The sequence below is a fragment of the Oncorhynchus kisutch genome, linkage group LG15 (genome assembly GCF_002021735.2).
Source record: "Oncorhynchus kisutch isolate 150728-3 linkage group LG15, Okis_V2, whole genome shotgun sequence".
Lineage (NCBI taxonomy): Eukaryota > Metazoa > Chordata > Actinopteri > Salmoniformes > Salmonidae > Oncorhynchus > Oncorhynchus kisutch.
In genome coordinates, this window is record NC_034188.2 from 64647620 (window position 1) to 64666361 (window position 18742).

At 39.8% G+C, this 18742-nt stretch overlaps 1 protein-coding gene across 1 annotated transcript in view; it reads left to right on the plus strand.

The window, feature by feature from the left end:
- Positions 1 to 775: 775 nt before the first annotated feature.
- The window catches only part of flot2b (flotillin 2b), a 31620-nt gene continuing 13653 nt past the window's right edge, over positions 776 to 18742 (plus strand). Inside the window, exons 1-7 of the mRNA XM_020503204.2 lie at positions 776 to 976; positions 4980 to 5061; positions 6139 to 6229; positions 8288 to 8411; positions 15601 to 15719; positions 16206 to 16319; positions 18565 to 18684. Of these exons, the coding sequence (XP_020358793.1) occupies positions 928 to 976; positions 4980 to 5061; positions 6139 to 6229; positions 8288 to 8411; positions 15601 to 15719; positions 16206 to 16319; positions 18565 to 18684 (699 nt within the window). The 5' untranslated portion in view covers positions 776 to 927. The remainder of the gene's footprint in view (positions 977 to 4979; positions 5062 to 6138; positions 6230 to 8287; positions 8412 to 15600; positions 15720 to 16205; positions 16320 to 18564; positions 18685 to 18742) is intronic.

Here is an 18742-nt window from a genome sequence, read left to right on the forward strand (position 1 = left end):
GTTCAGCGGTCCTGGGCGTTGCCTCCCCTTCCGGGGACTGTGCCGAGACCTCCCCAAGCCCCTTCCACATTGATGGCCCCTGTGTCTCGATCCCACGCTGGGACTTTGCCGCTGGCTGGCCAGGGTCCCCTAGCACCGACTAAATCTGGTACGGGTATACCAATATATTTCAGTGATCCAATATAGTGAAACATAACGAAGGTTACATATGTAACCACGGTTATGTGAGCTATATGGATCACTCCAGTCCTCTACGGTGCTAGAGGCGCCTCAAAAATTATGTAGAGAATGTGTGTCACGGCCATTGGGTCTATATATAGGGGCGGACCCCATCCATGATACAGGTGTACACGGGAGTAAATCTGTAAATCCTCACCTCGGATGTATCCCTCCGGCGCAGAGTGATACCAATATATTAGACTGATCTATATAGCTCATATAACCGGGGTTACATACGTATCCTTTGTTTCACGCATGGCTTTTCTTACAATCCTAATAATTTACGTATAGATTTTATTATAATGCTAATGATATGTTTGTTCAACCTTTTGGCAAGTATCTGGCTCCATATGTGTGCATCGTTGATACAGACAGGCAGGGCGAAACGTTAGTCAGATAGTAGACAGTAGATGCTCGCTACTACCATTGGTTATTACCAAAGACAGTACAGTTTAGAAATACTACTCCCTAGCGGCTACGAGTGCACACTGCATGGGAAGGGAGGGAGCCCCCTGAAGTGGGCAGGGCAAACGTTAGCTACTAGTTAGGCTACGTCACAGTCTTGATTTGGGGCGAGGGCTTGCAGGAGATTGAATAGTGGCAGAGACGCTGTGAATATTGACTTTTTTTTTAAAACCACACAACCAAAGTATATTACAATACAGAACGGTTTCACGCATATTTGTGAGGATATATCACCGGAAGAAGATGGGTAGCTGCCTTACAGTTGGACCAAATGAAGCCGTGGTTGTTTCTGGTAATGTTAGGTGTTCTCCCTGCATGCTAACGTTAGCTAGCCAACAAAATGCTTAATTGTTATTAATGTATGGGTATTTTGTTAACCTGTTCGTTTGCCAAGTGTTTTCAGTTGATGTACAGCTAACGTTAGCTAGTTAATGAAACAGTAATTGCGTTGCTTTTGTTCGATGGATAAACATAAATCATGTCTTCACTAACGTTAGTTAGTTGATACTAGCCATTGATAAAGACTCTAAGTTATATTACATGACACATTAAGAGTCAATGGACGAAGGCGTCTTCTGTGGGGGAGTTTTATCTGTACGGGCAAGTTTTATTGTCGGGGTAGTTTTGTTTGGAGCACCGTTCAGTCTGAACATTAACACACATTGCTTGCAGTATGGTTTGTGAAGCATAAGGACCGTATCTTTCATATCAGAGAAACCATTCTCAAAAAAACGAAATGTTACATTGATACACACCTTTTATAGGGTTAGTGTTCCCACACAGCTATATTTCCGTGTTTACTGTTTACGGAAGACAGAGGGACCACCTGTACTAATTAGCAATCTAGCATGCTCGGAACACCTGTATGTAACCGAAGAAGGCCGCCAGAAACGTGTTGCTGTCGTCTGCAACTTTAATAAAGCCAGTTAAAACAGTATACGTTAAGTGTGTATTGTGTTTCTAGATCCGTATCACAATTGAGAATAGATAGATGGAGTGTTTAGCTGCAAGGGCCAGTCTACCTCTGAAAGTAACATACTCAGCAAAAAATGAAACGTCTCACTGTCAACTGCGTTTATTTTCCAGCAAACTTAAAATGTGTAAATATTTGTATGAACATAACTAGATCCAACAACTAAGACATAAACTGAACAAGTGCCACAGACATGTGACTAACAGAAATTGAATGTGTCCCTGAACAAAGGGGGGTCAAAATCAAAAGTAAGTCCGTATCTGGTGTGGGTACCAGCTGCATTAATTACTGCAGTGGATCTCCTCCTCATGGCCTGCACCAGATTTGCCAGTTCTTGCTGTGAGATGTTACCCCACTCTTCCACCAAGGCACCTGCAAGTTCCCGGACATTTCTAGAGGGAATGGCCTTAGCCCTCACCCTCCGAATCAACAGGTCCCAGACGTGCTCAATGGGATTGAGATCCGGGCTCTTTGCTGGCCATGGCAGAACACTGACATTCCTTGTCTTGCAGGAAATCACGCACAGAACGAGCAGTATGGCAGGTGGCATTGTCATGCTGGAGGGTCATGTCAGGATGAGCCTGCAGGAAAGGTACCACGTGAGGGAGGAGGATGTCTTCTTTGTAACGCACAGTGTTGAGATTGCCTACTATGACGGACCCTCCATCCTCCAAATCGATCTCACACCGAGTCCTGTACTCTGGAGCAACGCTCATTCCTTTGACGATAAACTTAAATCCGACCATCACCCCTGGTGAGACACAACCGCGACTCGTCAGTGATGAACACTTTTGCCAGTCCTGTCTGGTCCACCGACGGTGGGTTTATGCCCACAGGCGACATTGTTGCCGGTGATGTCTAGTGAGGACCTGCCTTACATACAACAGGCCTACAAGCCCTCAGTCCAGCCTCTCTCAGCCTATTGCGGACAGTCTGAGCACTGATGGAGGGATTGTGCCTTCCTGGGGTAACTCGGGCAGCTGTTGCCATCCTGTACCTGTCCCGTATGTGTGATGTTTGGATGTACCGATCCTGTGCAGGTGTTGTTACACGGGGTCTGCCACTGTGAGGACGATCAGCTGTCCATCCTGTCTCCCTGTAGCGCTGTCTTAGTCGTCTCACAGTACGGACATTGCAATTTATTGCCCTGGCCACATCTGCAGTCCTCATACCTCCTTGCAGCATGCCTAAGGTATGTTCACGCAGATGAGCAGGGACCCTGGGCATCTTTCTTTTGGTGTTTTTCCAGAGTCAGTAGAAAGGCCTCTTTAGTGTCCTAAGTTTTCAGAACTGTGACCTCAATTGCCTACCATCTGTAAGCTGTTAGTGTCTTAACGGCTGTTCCACAGGTGAATGTTCATTAATTGTTTATGGTTCATTGAACAAGCATGGAAAACAGTGTTTAAACCCTTTACACTGAAGATCTGTGAAGTTATTTGGATTTTTGCTAATTATCTTTGAAAGACAGGGTCCTGAAAGGACCTTAAGAAGTAACAGTAAAATTAGGCTCCTTAAGAGTACAACTTGGGCTAGGTTGTTACCAGCTGGTTAGCCAACCTGGTGTCAGAATTTCGTATTGTTCTGTATGTAAATATGAGATATAATTTAGTATGATATGTTTCGTATGGTAAAATGGAGGCTCCTCATGGGAGGAAGGGGAGGACCATCCTCGGTGAATTTCATAAAAACAAAAATATTGAAACATTTAAAGTTGTCCTTTTTTAGATAAAACTTTAGCAAATGTCTTAACTTCTCCAAATAATTGATTAAAGCACACTGTTTTGCAATGAAAGTCTAAAGTAGCCTCAGCAGCACACTCTAGGGTTACACCAAGCTGTAGCTGGAGGACAGCTAGCTTCTGTCCTCTTCTGGGCGCATTGACTTCAATAAAAAAATTCCAGGAGGCTGTTGGTTCTCACCCCCTTCCATAGACTTGCACAGTAATATGACAACTTCCGGGGGACGTCCTCCAACCTATCAGAGCTCTTGCAGCATGAATTGACATGTTGTCCACCCAATCAAAGGATCAGAGAATTAATCTAGTACTGAAAGCATAAACTAACGCTAGATTGCACAGCATAAAATGTGGTGAGTAGTTGACTCAGAGAGAAAGACAATTGTTAAACAGTTTTGAACAAATGTACAACTTGAGCATGTTAGCTATTTAGCAACTTTTCAACTACTTAATACTTTTAGCTACTTTGCAACTACTTAGCATGTTAGGTAACCCTAAAGGGGTTAATGTTAGTGTTACCTAACATGCAAAGTAGCTAAAAGTATTAGGTAGTTGAAAAGTTGCTAATTAGCTAACATGCTCAAGTTTTCCGTGATGAGATTTTGAACTCGCAACAATAAATCGCAAACAATTCACACAATGAAGTTATGGAACAATGAATGTGCACAAGTTGGTTGGAGAGTGCGCATTCTGGAGAGAGAAGTGCGTTGTGCAGCTGGGTGCATTTCAATCTGACGTCTGCATTGGCCATGCAGCATTTACATTTATGGCCTCAGCAGAAGTCAGGGCATTCATACTTCTTGCACTTCACAGAGCTGTTGTCAAGGAAGTGAATGTGTGTTTATACAAGATCTACCGCCCCCACCTACCGTCAACCAACCATGTAAATGCGGAGCTATACAGAGCCCTCCACGTTGTTACAACATTTGGGAGGCGCATGGCGATACTGTACAAAGCTCGAATTGGCCTCTGCATTCCTCTGGAGAATCCACAATTGTCTCAGACCCTCGATATGGAGCCTCCGCTCACATTTTCAGATCAAGCGTAAATTGGCTTTCAGTCTAGGCCTCCGCAATGGATTAGTTCACTGAGATCGGCACACAAATATGTGTTTTAGTCAAGCAGTAACTCACACAATCTCGGTCGAACAAATAGCCTAACGGCCAAACACTCGACCAGTCGACTAATTGGGGTCAGCCCTAAGATAAATGATACCGACACTTCCATGTTTTGATTGGTTTTGTTACTACATCCTTAGCTATATACACTGTAATAGGATATACACTTAGCTTCTAAGGCCAAGGGATTTCTGAGCTTGCAGGAAAATTATGCACAAGGCTAGGTAATCATGTAGGCTACCCTTATAGAAGTTTACGAGTAGCCTATACCTAAACATTTTACATTTGGTCCTGTAGTAACATAGCTAGTGCAGGGCAGCAAGACAAAGGACTTGTGCTAACAACCTAAGAAGGTCTCGGACAAGGGTGTCAACTGAGTATCAATAATGAATGCTGATGAACGATGGAAGTCTTTCCCCAATGGAAATCTTGTGCCACCGACTCACGTCTTGTCTGTTTAATTTCTCAGGTGCCTGTTGTGGCTCAGATGAGAAGACCTACATGGTGGGGGGCTGGGCCTGGGCCTGGTGGCTCATCACTGACATTCAAAGGTGAGACCGTTGATGATGGCATAGACTGATAGATATAGATGAAGACAATTCTATCAGCAGTTATGGGTTGTTATGCTAATGGCCTGGAGGAGGCTTGTTTTATTTCTTCAATGGCTAAATAATCCTACACGTTTCCGTACAAATACTAAATTGGAGAAAAGGGCTTCCTAAGGTTTAGAGACCCTCTATTATTTATGAACACGGCTCCAACAGGTTATCCAACATCTTAGATTTCCACAATGATAGCCTATAATTCACTAAGCACACCCATATGCGGCCTGACAATCAGCCAGGTGGCTTGCGTGAAAGACTATTTTATTCTGTGCCACACTACTTGCTGACCTACATTGTGAGTTCTGGATGTTTCAAATGGAAACACTGCAAAGGACACTTGGCCTCACCTTCTTAAACTACAGTACACATTCACTCTTCTGCCTTCTTTCCAGTGTGTCACTTGGCACAATTCTTACCCTTTTTCACTGTAGGTTAGCTGCTGTCCTCTGTTTATTAACTGACTGTAAGGCATTATCCCCTGGGTTTACATGAAAGCATGCAATGCAATGTTTTGTTTAGGTTTTCTTCAGGTTATATTTGGCAGGTTTGCTCAATAGCCAGTAACTAGTCTCTAGTCATTTTGGCCGTGTGTCAAGGAAGTGTGTGGCAATAGAGGTAAAAAATCTCCAGAAACAATAAACATTCCACTATAGAAATATTCCATGGCTGAAATGTCGCCATTGTGAAACTCCTCATGTGACTTCCCAATAATATTTATTCAATGATGAGAGAAGATATTTCAGCTGAGCCTCCAAATTATCCCATTACTTCTGCTCCAGATGTTTTGTCAGTGACAACATTGTCCCATAATACTGATGCAGAGCTTTTTCTCTCCTCTGCCTGTTAACTTCAGGATTGGTGGGTCCTTGCATCCATAGCTCTATGAATTTCAGTGGTTGCATTTCTACAGCCCCATCGCATAGCTTTTGACCAAAACAGTGGGAAGAGAACGTGTTATTGTTTCAACTGCAGGTTGCCCCTTTAAGGTCTGGATTACATAAAATACTGTTTTTCCTCATACAGGATTACACTGGAGATTATGACACTCCAACCTAAGTGTGAGGATGTTGAGACTGCTGAAGGGGTCGCCATCACTGTCACTGGGGTGGCACAGGTAAAAAATAAAATGCTGGAAAGAGACCAGTTACCACCATGACATGCCTCCTTCGTTTGTCTCACAAAATGCGTTGTCAGTGAAAACAATGACAAAGTATAATTTTGTCAATTGTATCGAATTGACAACATTGAATTGGAAAATACAGTTAAAGTTGGAGGTTTACATACACTTAGGTTGGAGTCATTGAAACTTGTTTTTCAACCACCCCACAAATTTCTTGTTAACAAACTATAGTTTTGGCAAGTCGGTTAGGACGTCTACTTTGTGCATGACACAAGTAATTTTTCCAAAAATTGTTTAGACAGATTATTTCACTTAAAATTCACTGTGTCACAATTCCAGTGGGTCAGAAGTTTACATACATGAAGTTGACTGCCTTTAAATAGCTTGGAAAATTCCAGAAAATGATGTCATGGCTTTAGAAGCTTCTGACAGTCTAATTGACATAATTGGAGTCAATTGGGTGTACCTGTGGATGTATTTCAAGGCCTACCTTCAAACTCAGTGCCTCTTTGCTTGACATCATGGGAAAATCTAAAAAAATCAGCCAAGACATCAGATAAAAAATTGTGGGCCTCCACAAGTCTGGTTCATCCTTGGGAGCAATTTCCAAATGCCTGAAGGTACCACATTCATCTTTACAAACAATAGTATGCAAGTATAAACACTATGGGACCACGCAGCCGTCATACCGCTCAGGAAGGAGACGCGTTCTGTCTCCTAGAGATGAATGTACTTTGGTACAAAAAGTGCAAATCAATCCCAGAACAACAGCAAAGGACCTTGTGAAGATGCTGGAGGAAACGGGTACAAAAGTATCTATATCCACATTAAAACGAGTCCTGTATCGACATAACTTGAAAGGCCGTTCAGCAAGGAAGAAGCCACTGCTCCAAAACCACCATAAAAAAGCCAGACTACGGTTTGCACCTGCACATGGGGACAAATATCGTACTTTTTGGAGAAATGTCCTCTGGTCTGATGAAACAAAAATAGAACTGTTTGGCCATAATGACCATCGTTATGTTTGGAGGAAAAAGGCGGAGGCTTGCAAGCCGAAGAATACCATCCCAACCGTGAAGCACGGGTGGCAGCATCGTGTTGTGGGGGTGCTTTGCTGCAGGAGGGACTGGTGCACTTCACAAAATAGATGGTGTCATGAGGCAGGAAAATGTTGCTTCAATATATCCACATCATCTCAAGACATCAGTCAGGAAGTTAAAGCTTGGTTGCAAATGGGTCTTTCAAATGGACAATGATCCCAAGCATACTTCCAAAGTTGTGACAAAATGGCTTAAGGACAACAAAGTCAAGGTATTGGAGTGGCCATCACAAATCCCTGACCTCAATCCTATAGAAAATGTGTTGGCAGAACTGAAAATTTGTGCGAGCAAGGAGGCCTACAAACCTGACTCAGTTACACCAGCTCTGTCAGGAGGAATGGGCCAAAATTCACCCAATTTATTGTGGGAAGCTTGTGGAAGTCTACCTGAAGTGTTTGACCCAAGTAAATTGATATAAAGGCAATGCTACCAAATACTAATTGAGTGTATGTAAACTTCTTCCCCACTGGGAAAGTGATGAAAAAAATAAAAGCTGAAATAAATCATTCTCTACTATTATTCTGACATTTCACATTCTTATAATAAAGTGGTGATCCTATCTGACCTAAGACAATACATTTTTACTAGGTATAAATTTAAGGAATTGTTAAAAAATATGTATTTTAAAAAACGAGTTTAAATGCGTTTGGCAAAGGTGTATTTAAACTTCCGACTTCAACTGTATGCCTTACTTATTTATAACTCCAACTGTTATTGATTTAATATCTCATTGTGGCATACCAGTTTACAACTGCTGCAGTAGCTACTGCTCTTTTTGTGTCACAGGAAAGATTCTGTTCTGAGGTATGCAAAATGCATTCATGTAAACCAAGGACTAAATCCTTGTGTAAACTAACTTATAGCCATAGATCAAGTTAAAGCACAGTGATTCATATTTGCGCATGCAACCTGGCCACAGTCCTTCTAACCCTTTCCTTCATCTTTTCTCCAGATCAAAGTGATGACAGATCATGATCTTTTGGCAATTGCTTGCGAGCAGTTTTTGGGCAAATCCGTCCCTGAAATCAAAGGAGTGGTTTTGCAAACCTTGGAGGGACATTTACGCTCAATTCTAGGTAAGGAGAATCTTTCCAAAGTGATCTTTGTCTATTATGGTCATCTGTTGATTTCAGTTGGTTGTTTTCAGCTTTGTTCTCTGTTAGCTGATGTAAATCAGTGGCTAAACCTCATTATACAACAGATGAGTCTAATCCTGGATGTTGATTGTCTAGAATGCAGTTTTAACCCGTGTCTATTCCACAAGTGACCACTGGCTAAATGCATGACGTTGAAATGCCTATTTACTCTGTTCCATCTCACATCAGCCCAGCCATTTGATATCTACTATAAAAAAAACGTCTTGACATTGTCTCCAATTTCTTTTAGACTAGCATATATTCTCAACAGTGGAGATTTGTATAAACCTTGCTGTCTGTCTCTCCGACATTTGCAACATTGTTTCAATATTGAAATTCGATCTCTAGCTGTTCCATAGTAATGAAAGTGTCGGGAGGAGAATAATGGGCAGGCAGCTTTTCTCAGCCAGTCGAAATCATAAATCAACTGCCATCATTTTTATTGATATACAGGTATACAAAGAAATGTCAATAGAAAACAGGTAAAACGGGGGGAAAAGTTTAGCTAGTTTGCTGTCTTTCCAGCTTCAGTATGAAGTGATTATGTTAGCTGTGGTGTTGGCTAGCTTCTTTGAACAGCAGTGTCCTGGCGAGAGAGCACATTTTGTATGCCAGGCGAAATCTAACATCATTAGCTTATTGTTATGGATGCATCCAAATAAATATCACTAGAAAACAGCTTAGATAAATGCAAATGCAGCTACTTTTCTGTTATTCTGGCTGAACTGTTTGACGTGACTAAGTTAGCCATAGTTTGCTTGCTAGCAAGCAAGGTATAAGAATGTTGCCAGCCAGTATGGCATTGGAACATTTAAAACGAACGACTGGTTTGCGTCTAAAGATACAGAACAAAAATACTTGACTGGGTCACGTCTCTGACAACCTAACTGATAGAGCAAACGACCAGCCGGCTTGGGTAGCAACCTTAGATATCTGCCGGGACTATATCTTGTGGAAGGATGAAACACTGGCTCCTCGGGCATTATTGGGCATTATCACTTAAGCGTCCCACACACGTTAATTCAAAATGACACAATGACAAGGTTCCAGTTTAACAACTTTTACACAACCGTATTAGCACAATACATGGTTTCCATTGCACTCAGGCCAGGTTCATCAACAATGAGACTCCTGCGCAGGCACACTAATAATGATAGCACCGTAATAACAGAAATATAGGGATACTTAAAACATTAACTTAATAACACTGATACCTAAGCCTAAAAAAGAAGTGCTGCTCATCGATAACTGGCGTCCAATTTGTCTTCTTAATAATGACTATAAGATATTAGCCTTACTACTTGCAGTCTGGCTTTATGAGGAACAGACATATTTCTAACAATGTCAGACTAGTATTAGACATACTTGACTACTCAGACCTAATAACCGAGGATAGCTTTATATTATTTTAGATTTTTTTTAAAAGCATTTGACACAGTAGAACGTCAGTTCCTCTTCCACTCCCTTGAGAGACTTGGCTTTGGGTATTTTTTATTTAAGGCTATTATGACTCTCTATACAAATGGTAACAGCTCTATTAAATTGAAATATGGCACCTCACCTAGATTTGAGTTAAAGAGAGGAATTAGGGAAGGTTGTCCTATCTCTCCGTACCTGTTTTTATTAATCACCCAACTTCTTACAAATTCTTTAAATAATAGTCCTGTACAAGGTATTTCCATAGCTGGTAAAGAAATTATTATAAGCAAGCTGGCTGACGATACTACACTTTTTATGAAAGATGCTAACCAAATTCCCATATCGATCAATGTGATACAATCCTTTTCCAAAGCGTCTGGTCTATCTTAACATTAATAAATGTGAACTCATGGCTGTCAAAGATTATGTGACACCTTCATATTATGGTATTTCAGTAAAATAAGAACTTACATATTTAGGCATAACCATTACAAAGGATCAGAAGTCTAGAGGCTTACTAGAATTGTATTTTTTAAATAAGAGCATTAAAATATCTTTAAAGGGAAGTCCTAATAACCAATGCTGAAGGTCTCTCTAGACTAACATATGGCGCTCTATCTATTTATATTGACAGTAAAATAAGCAAGGCAATAGACCAGATGCTTTTCAACTTTCTGTGCAGAAACCGTACCCATTACATTAGGAAAACTGTTGTAATGAGCACTTATGAGAATGATGGGCTGAATTTTCTGGACTTTATTACCTTAAATAATACCTTTTTTAAGATCAATTGGATAAAACAATCCCTAAGAATCCCCACTTCGATGTGGAATTTTATTCCTCATGTCTTCTCTACTTTTGGTGGCCTTAACTTCATGTTGGTTTGCAATTATAATATTGACAACGTTTCAGTGAAACTTTCTGCTTTTCATCGGCAGGTCATGGTCCTTAATTTATAAGCATATTTTTTTCTCCACACATGGAATAATTGGGATATATTGTATAAAAATATATATTTTTTTTTTTGAATATTGTTTCCGAAATAATATCCTATTGGTGAGCCAACTGGTAAATGCAGAGGGTATTTTACTCAGTTATAAGGAATTCTTATCACTTTACAAGGTCTGTGTAACACCCAAAGATTTTGCAATTGTTTTAGGTGTTGCTTTATTATTCAGGAACGTGTTCAGGAAGGTGTCAAGACCTGACCCTCAGAGCCTACCTTCCTTTGACCCTGTTGACTCATCAGTAGGAAAGATTTGTTTCTCTTTTGATCCATTCAACAACAGAGATACAAACCTTGTTTCAGCAGGTTGTTGTATCATGCCTTATTGGAATTCATTTATTGATAATATCTGTTGGGAAAAAGTTTGGATGTTGCCACACACATAACTACTTGTTAACAAAATTAAGGAAGTTTCGTTTAAAATTACTCATAAATATTATCCTGCCAACCACTATATGAAGAAGTTTAAGGAAAACATCAACTCAAATTGCTCCTTTTGTAATGACCACCCAGTAACAGTGTTGCATCTTTTTTGGCATTGTATTCATGTAAGAAAACTGTGGCAAGATATCAGCAGATTTATAATTGAACACATTTATGAAGATTTTACACTTGTGGAGAGATGTACTGCTTGGATTCTTTACCTACAATAGAAATAAGCTGAAACATTTTTATGTAATTAATTTCATTGTTGTTTTGGCCAAATTTCATATTCACAAATGTAAATTTACAAACAAAACACCACATTTTCTTACCTTAAATAAATGTAACTATTTTAAGACAATTAAATACTCTACTAACAAAAAAAGCTGTTAGAATAATAAGTGTATGTATGTCCCTTTAGGTCCTTGTGTAATGTGATATTGTACCCCCTAGCCCAATTGTCCTTTGTATGTTATTTATATATACTTGTGTTCCCACATGTACTTCCTGTATTGATTTGTTGTTAAAATTATTATTATTATTATATATTTTTTTTTTCTCTGTTCGAAATCAATTATGTAGTCCGTCATCGCAACCGAAATGTCTCTAGTAACACTGTCAAAGTTTGAATATGTCTCGTAGGCATCTTCTTTATTAAACACAGAATCCAGTGCTCTAATGAAAGTTCCCATACCGTCATCCTCCTTCAAATCCTCAACGGATATTTCCAGTGCTGTATCGCTTGCTCTTCCTTCGAGCGATAATACCACCGCAAGTGCTTGCTTTTTCTTGTCCAGATTAGTAACCCGTGTCCAGATTCCTAGTTAATTTTTCCAACTTTCATACGACCTCAGCGGATATTACAATACGAGGTGGCACGTTGTTGTTATTAGCCATCCTCTGCTACCAATGTTAACACTGAAAATAGCACAATACATTGTTGCCATTGCACTCAGGCTAGGCACACTAATAACAGAGGGATGGCACCGTAATAACAGAAATATAGGGATACTTAAAACACGAACTTAACAATACACACATGGTTTTTGCTGGGTAGCTTTTCAAACAGTCTGTTCAAACTTTGTACTAAATATAGCCTGTCTAAATTCAAATAATTTTTCTAAATGTAATGAGAGACTGAATGTGTGAAAAGGTAAAGTACTTAAGTAAAAATACTTTAAAGTACTAATTAAGTCATTTTTTGGGGGGGGTATTGTTGTGGAAATTTCCTCTATTTACCAAATCATGAGAGCAAACTACACACAAGTCAGAGTTAGTTATCACAAAGTCCATCTTTAATTATATGAGCTCTATCACAACCCTGTGACTCAGATCAATTCAGTGTCTATCAATGAATTCTCTGAGTCCCTCACACATTGTTACTGAGATCCTTTATAGCAAAGACACACATATCCAGACAGCATAGGCATAATTTATCGTTCAGCTTTGTCTCCTAAACTATGTTCTTTTCTCAAACTCAGAACCATTAACCAATCCTCCATATCAACAGGCATATATCAAATCCATCCTATCTTGACAAGATCACAGAGACACACTGACTGGCACAAAGACATTGTGGAGCCAAGAGATACACGCTTGACCTCTCCCCTCTCTCCGGCCCAAGAAACTGTCTTGACATAGAACAGATACTGCAACCCCGCCACAGTATTATACAAAAATAACATTCTGAGAAGTAACTTACAAACATATGATGAATATAAAACATCTTACCTATGTTACCAACCAATTCTGATTATTCCCCAACAGTATCTGTACTTTTACTTCTACATTCCTTAAGAAAATATTTCACTTTTTACTCCATTTTCGTTGACACTCAAAAGTACTCGTTACATTTTGAATGCTTAGCAGCACAGGAAAATAGTCTAATTCACGCACTTACCAACCGAACATCCCTGGTCATCCCTACTGCCTCTCATCTGGCGGACTCACTAAACACACATGCTTCGTTTGTAAATGATAGTAATGGGTCGTTCGCGAACGAGCCGGCTCTAAGAGCCTGCTCTTGTAGGTGAACGTTGGGAGCCGGCACGCATATCAGAATAGCCAAATCTATTTATAGAAATATATAAAAAATTAACATATGAATAATCAGAAGATTTAAATGAATAGAATTAAGTAATTCAAAGAACGAAAAAATAATATAGGCCTAAATGCTCAAACGCACACATTCGTTCTGACTGTCTGGTCCGACTAACAGCCTCACCTGTTGTTCCTGTCAATCAGACACGCAGTGTCAACCAATGAACCAAAGATGCGTGAGGGAGGGCCAAGCCAACTCACTCAGTCACACACTTAGCAGTCGAGGAGAGAGAGGAAGGACAGCTGTGAAAACAACAGCTGGAAAATGAGTCGGAAGCAGAGTAGCATTTAGATGCATTTTAATCATGTAGACAATTTTAGAACACAGTGAAGAATTTGCCATTTCCACACGTGGAGATGTATCCACTCAGTTAAGTAGGCCTACTCCGCGACCCACAGCAACGCAGTCTTCTATGGACCAGTTTATGCCAAGTCTATGTCCGTAGCAAAACAAGGCCAAATTGATATTGCATTGGCTAAAATGATTGCCACCGATTTCCAGGCATTTTTTCTCGTGGAGGACAGCGGTTTTAGAAATTATAGCAGTAGTCTAAATCCAATGTACACAATTCCAAGCAGGAAAACTCGTTAAAAATCACTTATTCCACAACTGTACGAGAGCACACAGGCTTCAGTGCAGGAAAGAGTCCAAAAAGCTACTGCACTGACTGCTGGACGTCAAGGGTAACCACTTCTTACATGTCGTTTACTTGCACTTCATTGAATATGTTTTGTCTTCTGGACTGCTTTGAGTTCAGCGACAGACACACCTCAGAGAACTTGGCAGAGGAACTGTTGAGAGTGGCCAGAGAATGGCAAGTAGATGGAAAAGTGGTCTGTTTTGTTAGCGACAATGCAGCTAACATAACCAAAACCATGAAAATGTTAAAATGGACCCATGTCTTGCCCACACAATCAACCTGATTGTAAGAGATGCTCTGAAGGTGATGATGCCCACTGTGGACAAAGTGAAAGCAGCTGTCGAATACTTTCACAGGAGCACATTAGGTGCTGAAAAACTAAAGTCTACACAACACCAGATGGGGATGCCTGAGCTGAGGCCTAAACAAGACTGCACTACAACTTGGAATTCAACATTTTATATGTTGAAGCAGTTTCTTGAGTCAAATGATGCCATCATCTCTACCCTGGCCATTGTCAATGCATCTGTTTGTTACATTTATATGCACTTTGTTTATATACATTAAAAAAGTTCAACTTTAAATGCACATGTAATAGCATCTTTTTTTACATTTTCAATTTGTGGGATGCTGCAGTTTTGCAAATTGTTATTTATTTTTCTTTGGTGCAATATTCTATTATACTGTTCAGATTGTGTTCGTTTTGAATGATTTAGATTTATATGCACTTTGTTTATATACATACAAAATGTATACTTTAAATCCAAAAATATTTAATAGCATTCTTTTCCATAACAAACCAATGCATTTTTAAATACGTTGTGGTTAAGGTAGAGTATGATTTAATTTAATTAGACTTGTTTTAACACCAATCATAGTCATAGTATCTCAAACTGATTGACTTGAAAAAATATAAAACATCTTTTTTTAGAGAGCCAAAAGAGCCAGCTCCTTTTGGTGAGCTGAGCCAAGCCGAACGAGCCCGTCACCTAGTAAATGATATCTGAATGTTGGAGTGTGCCCTTGGTTTTCTGTAAATGAAAAAAACAAAGGGTGCCATCCAGTTTGCTTAATTTAAGGAATTTTAAATGACTTATACTTTTACTTTTGATATTTTAAGTATATTTTAAACCAAATACTTAGACTTTTACTCAAGTAGAATTTTACTGGGTAACTTTTACTCGAGTCATTTTCGATTAAGGTACCTTTACTTTTACTCAAGTATGGCAGTTGGGTACTTTTTCCACCATTGGTAACTTCTAAAACCACAAACATGAAATCCAAGAATATATAGACTGCACTATTGAAAAGTAAACATTGTTCTGTATTATGAGATTTTTATCATGTTTTACTATATGATGACTACTTTATAGATCTGTGCTTTTAACAATGCATTTTGTCTTTGTAAATACCCATGAATTTCAGTGATTATTTGACAACCATGTGGGATAGCTTTAATAAAGTAGTCAGTAAGTGAAGTGGGTCTATATCCAGTGTTGTAGAGACACTGACGGGCTCTGCTGCTCTCCCCTCTCCACAGGCACACTGACAGTGGAGCAAATCTACCAGGACAGGGACAAGTTTGCCCAGCTGGTAAGGGAGGTGGCAGCTCCCGACGTGGGCAGGATGGGCATCGAGATCCTCAGCTTCACTATCAAGGTGAGTCTGTTGGGGGTGCCATGAAGGCAGTTAAACACACCTTTTTTATATTTCGAATCTTGTTGTTTTTGCCTTTGCTGTGTTTATCGTGTGACTTTTAAAATATATATATATTTTGCTTTCCATGTGTATTGGTGTTTAATTTAATGGATGATGTTGATTGGGAGGTGACTCCAATTAACTAGTCTTCACCGTTGTTGATTATGATCGATTGTGGACTGGTAGAAATTCTAATAGATAAGAATTAGCCTAGACTGTCATAGTCCCCATCAATGAGATCCACTTTTAATTATCAGCTCTTCACTGCAAGGGCTACAATCAATTAGATGTTATCACATGTTGTTGGACATTTTATTGACATTTTTGTTCCCTCAAGTGTCTCAGGTTGTGTGTTGTAATCTGAGCTTGCGTGTGTGCGTGTGTTCGTGTGTGTGTACGCGCGCGCGCGTGTGTGTGTGTGTGTACGCGCGTGTGTGCGTGTTGTAGGATGTCTATGATAAACTGGACTACCTGAGCTCCCTGGGGAAAACTCAGACAGCAGCAGTTCAGAGGGATGCAGACATCGGTGTGGCAGAGGCAGAAAGGGATGCTGGGATAAGAGTAAGATTCAATGAACTTGATTAATTCCAGAGGGCGGTGTAATGAGTGCGTGCTGGTGGCAGAGAAGTCAGGCGCAGGAGTGTGAACTTGGTATAAATGGAGCAGTTTAATAAATGCTAAAAAACTCAGAGAACCAATATATATATATATATACAAAAATAATATAAAAAGGGTACAAAACCCGTCGCACACCAGAACACGACTTGCACAAAACATACAACAAACAATCACCAACAAAGACATAAGGGGAAACCGAGGGTTAAATACACAACATGTAATTGATGGGATTGAAACCAGGTGTTTTATTTTATTTAACCAGGAAGGGCTCATTGAGATTGAAATCTATTTTTCAAGAGCGCCCTGGCCAAGATAGGCAGCACCAAGTCATTACAAAAAAATTACACACAGACAGACAGACATGAAGAACTACAAGTAATCTAGTAAAAACCATTGAATTCACAAGAGTATAAAACAGCAAATTAAAAACATTGACAGGTCAGGGAATCAGCCTCAAAATCCTTCATCTGATTTAAAAACACCAATCGGGTCAAGTCCTTCCAGTTTCAAAGTATTTTATACGGTGTTCCAAGACGATGGCGCAGAGTACATATGTCGTGGAAATTTCCTCTATTTACCAAATCATGGGAGCAAACCACACACACAAGTCAGTTAGTTATTAAAGTCCATCTTTAATTATATAAGCTCTATAGCATTTTCTGTGACTCTCAGATAAATTCAGTGTCTCTCAATGAATTTTCTGAGAGCCCCCTTACAATGCAACTGAGATCCTTTAATAGCAAAGAACACACATAGTCAGACAGCATAGACATAATTCATCGTTCAGCTTTGTCTCCTTTCCCAAACCCCAGAACCATAAACCAATCCTCCATATCAACAGGCATATATCAAATTGTCATTTAGATACAACCCACTCTAAATACAAACTCCTGGACAAACTCACAGAGAGGAGAATGAGGCTATAGGTTAAGATAGAAACAACATTAGAGGGAGCATAGAATGATTCCATACACTGCCACCCTTCCTTTCCCCACAAGAAAAAGGTAGGGAGTGAAAGATATGTTTACACATGACACTTTGACCTCTCCCCTCTCAGCGGCCCATGCAACTTAGTCTTGACATAGAACAGATAACTGCAACCTCGCCACAGTATTATACAAAAATACCATTCTGATGAGAATTAACTTACACACATTAGATGAATATAAAACATCTTATAAATGTTACCAACAAATTCTGAATCTTCCACGACACATAAAAGCCCTTTTACCAAATTCAGTTCGGACATTTGGAACAGTTAGCAGGATAAAGTCCAGTGAACGAAGAGGGTACCCACCACATTTCTGAACAATAAAAATGCACAAATAAAAAGGTAATAAACCCAAAATGGCTTTGTGAATAAAAGTATACCAGTGACTGAGCCTACGAGTGACTAGAGAAGGCCAGCCAACCCTGGTATACAAAGTGCAGTGGTGCGTAAGGGTTTTGCAGTTTAAAATACATCTCAAAGTGCCATGGTAAAGAGTGTCAATTGATCTCAAACACTGAGCGGAAGCAGTCATATATAAAATATCCCCATAGTCTAGTAAAGGCATACATGTAGCTGATACTAGCCTCCTTTTGGCTTCAAAAGAAAAACAGGCCTTATTCCTAAAATAAAATCCCAATTTCAGCTTCAATTTTTTTGTAAGTTGTTGAATATGCAATTTAAAAAGAGGCCGTCATCAATTAAAATTCCAAGATATTTATATGAGGTTACAACTTCAATCTCCTTGCCCTGACAGGTAGTAGTAATAGGTGAAAGGTTCAGAGGTCTATTTCTTGCATTAGAAAACACCATTAGTTTAGTTTTGTCAGTATAGGATAAGCTTCAATTGACACAAGGTATGTTGAACAGTATAAAAAGCAGTTTGCATGTTCTGGAAAGCTTTTGTAAGAGACGAGGCACAACAGTAAATAACGTGTGATGGAAGACAAGACAAAACCAATGAAAAATGGATCAGCAATGTCTAGAAGGTTGGTGACGTCGACCGCCGAACACCACCCGAACAAGGAGAGGGACCAACTTCGGCGGAAGTTGTGACAGGCAGTTATTTCTGGGGCTCTGTTTGTCTGTATTAATATACATACTTTTCATTTGAGAGGTTTGTATGCTCATTTTATTAATTTCCCCTTTTCCTCTCACCCTCTCTCTCATGTATATTATTCTCTCTCACTCTCTCGTCAGGAAGCAGAGTGCAAGAAGGAGATGATGGATGTCAAGTTCCTGGCCGACACCAAGATGGCCGACTCCAAACGAAAACTTGAACTGCAGAAGGCTGCTTTCAACCAAGAAGTCAACACCAAGGTCTGCATGAACTTTATGCTCCACTCTTGAATGCCAGTTAAATCAGTACAGTGTGGTA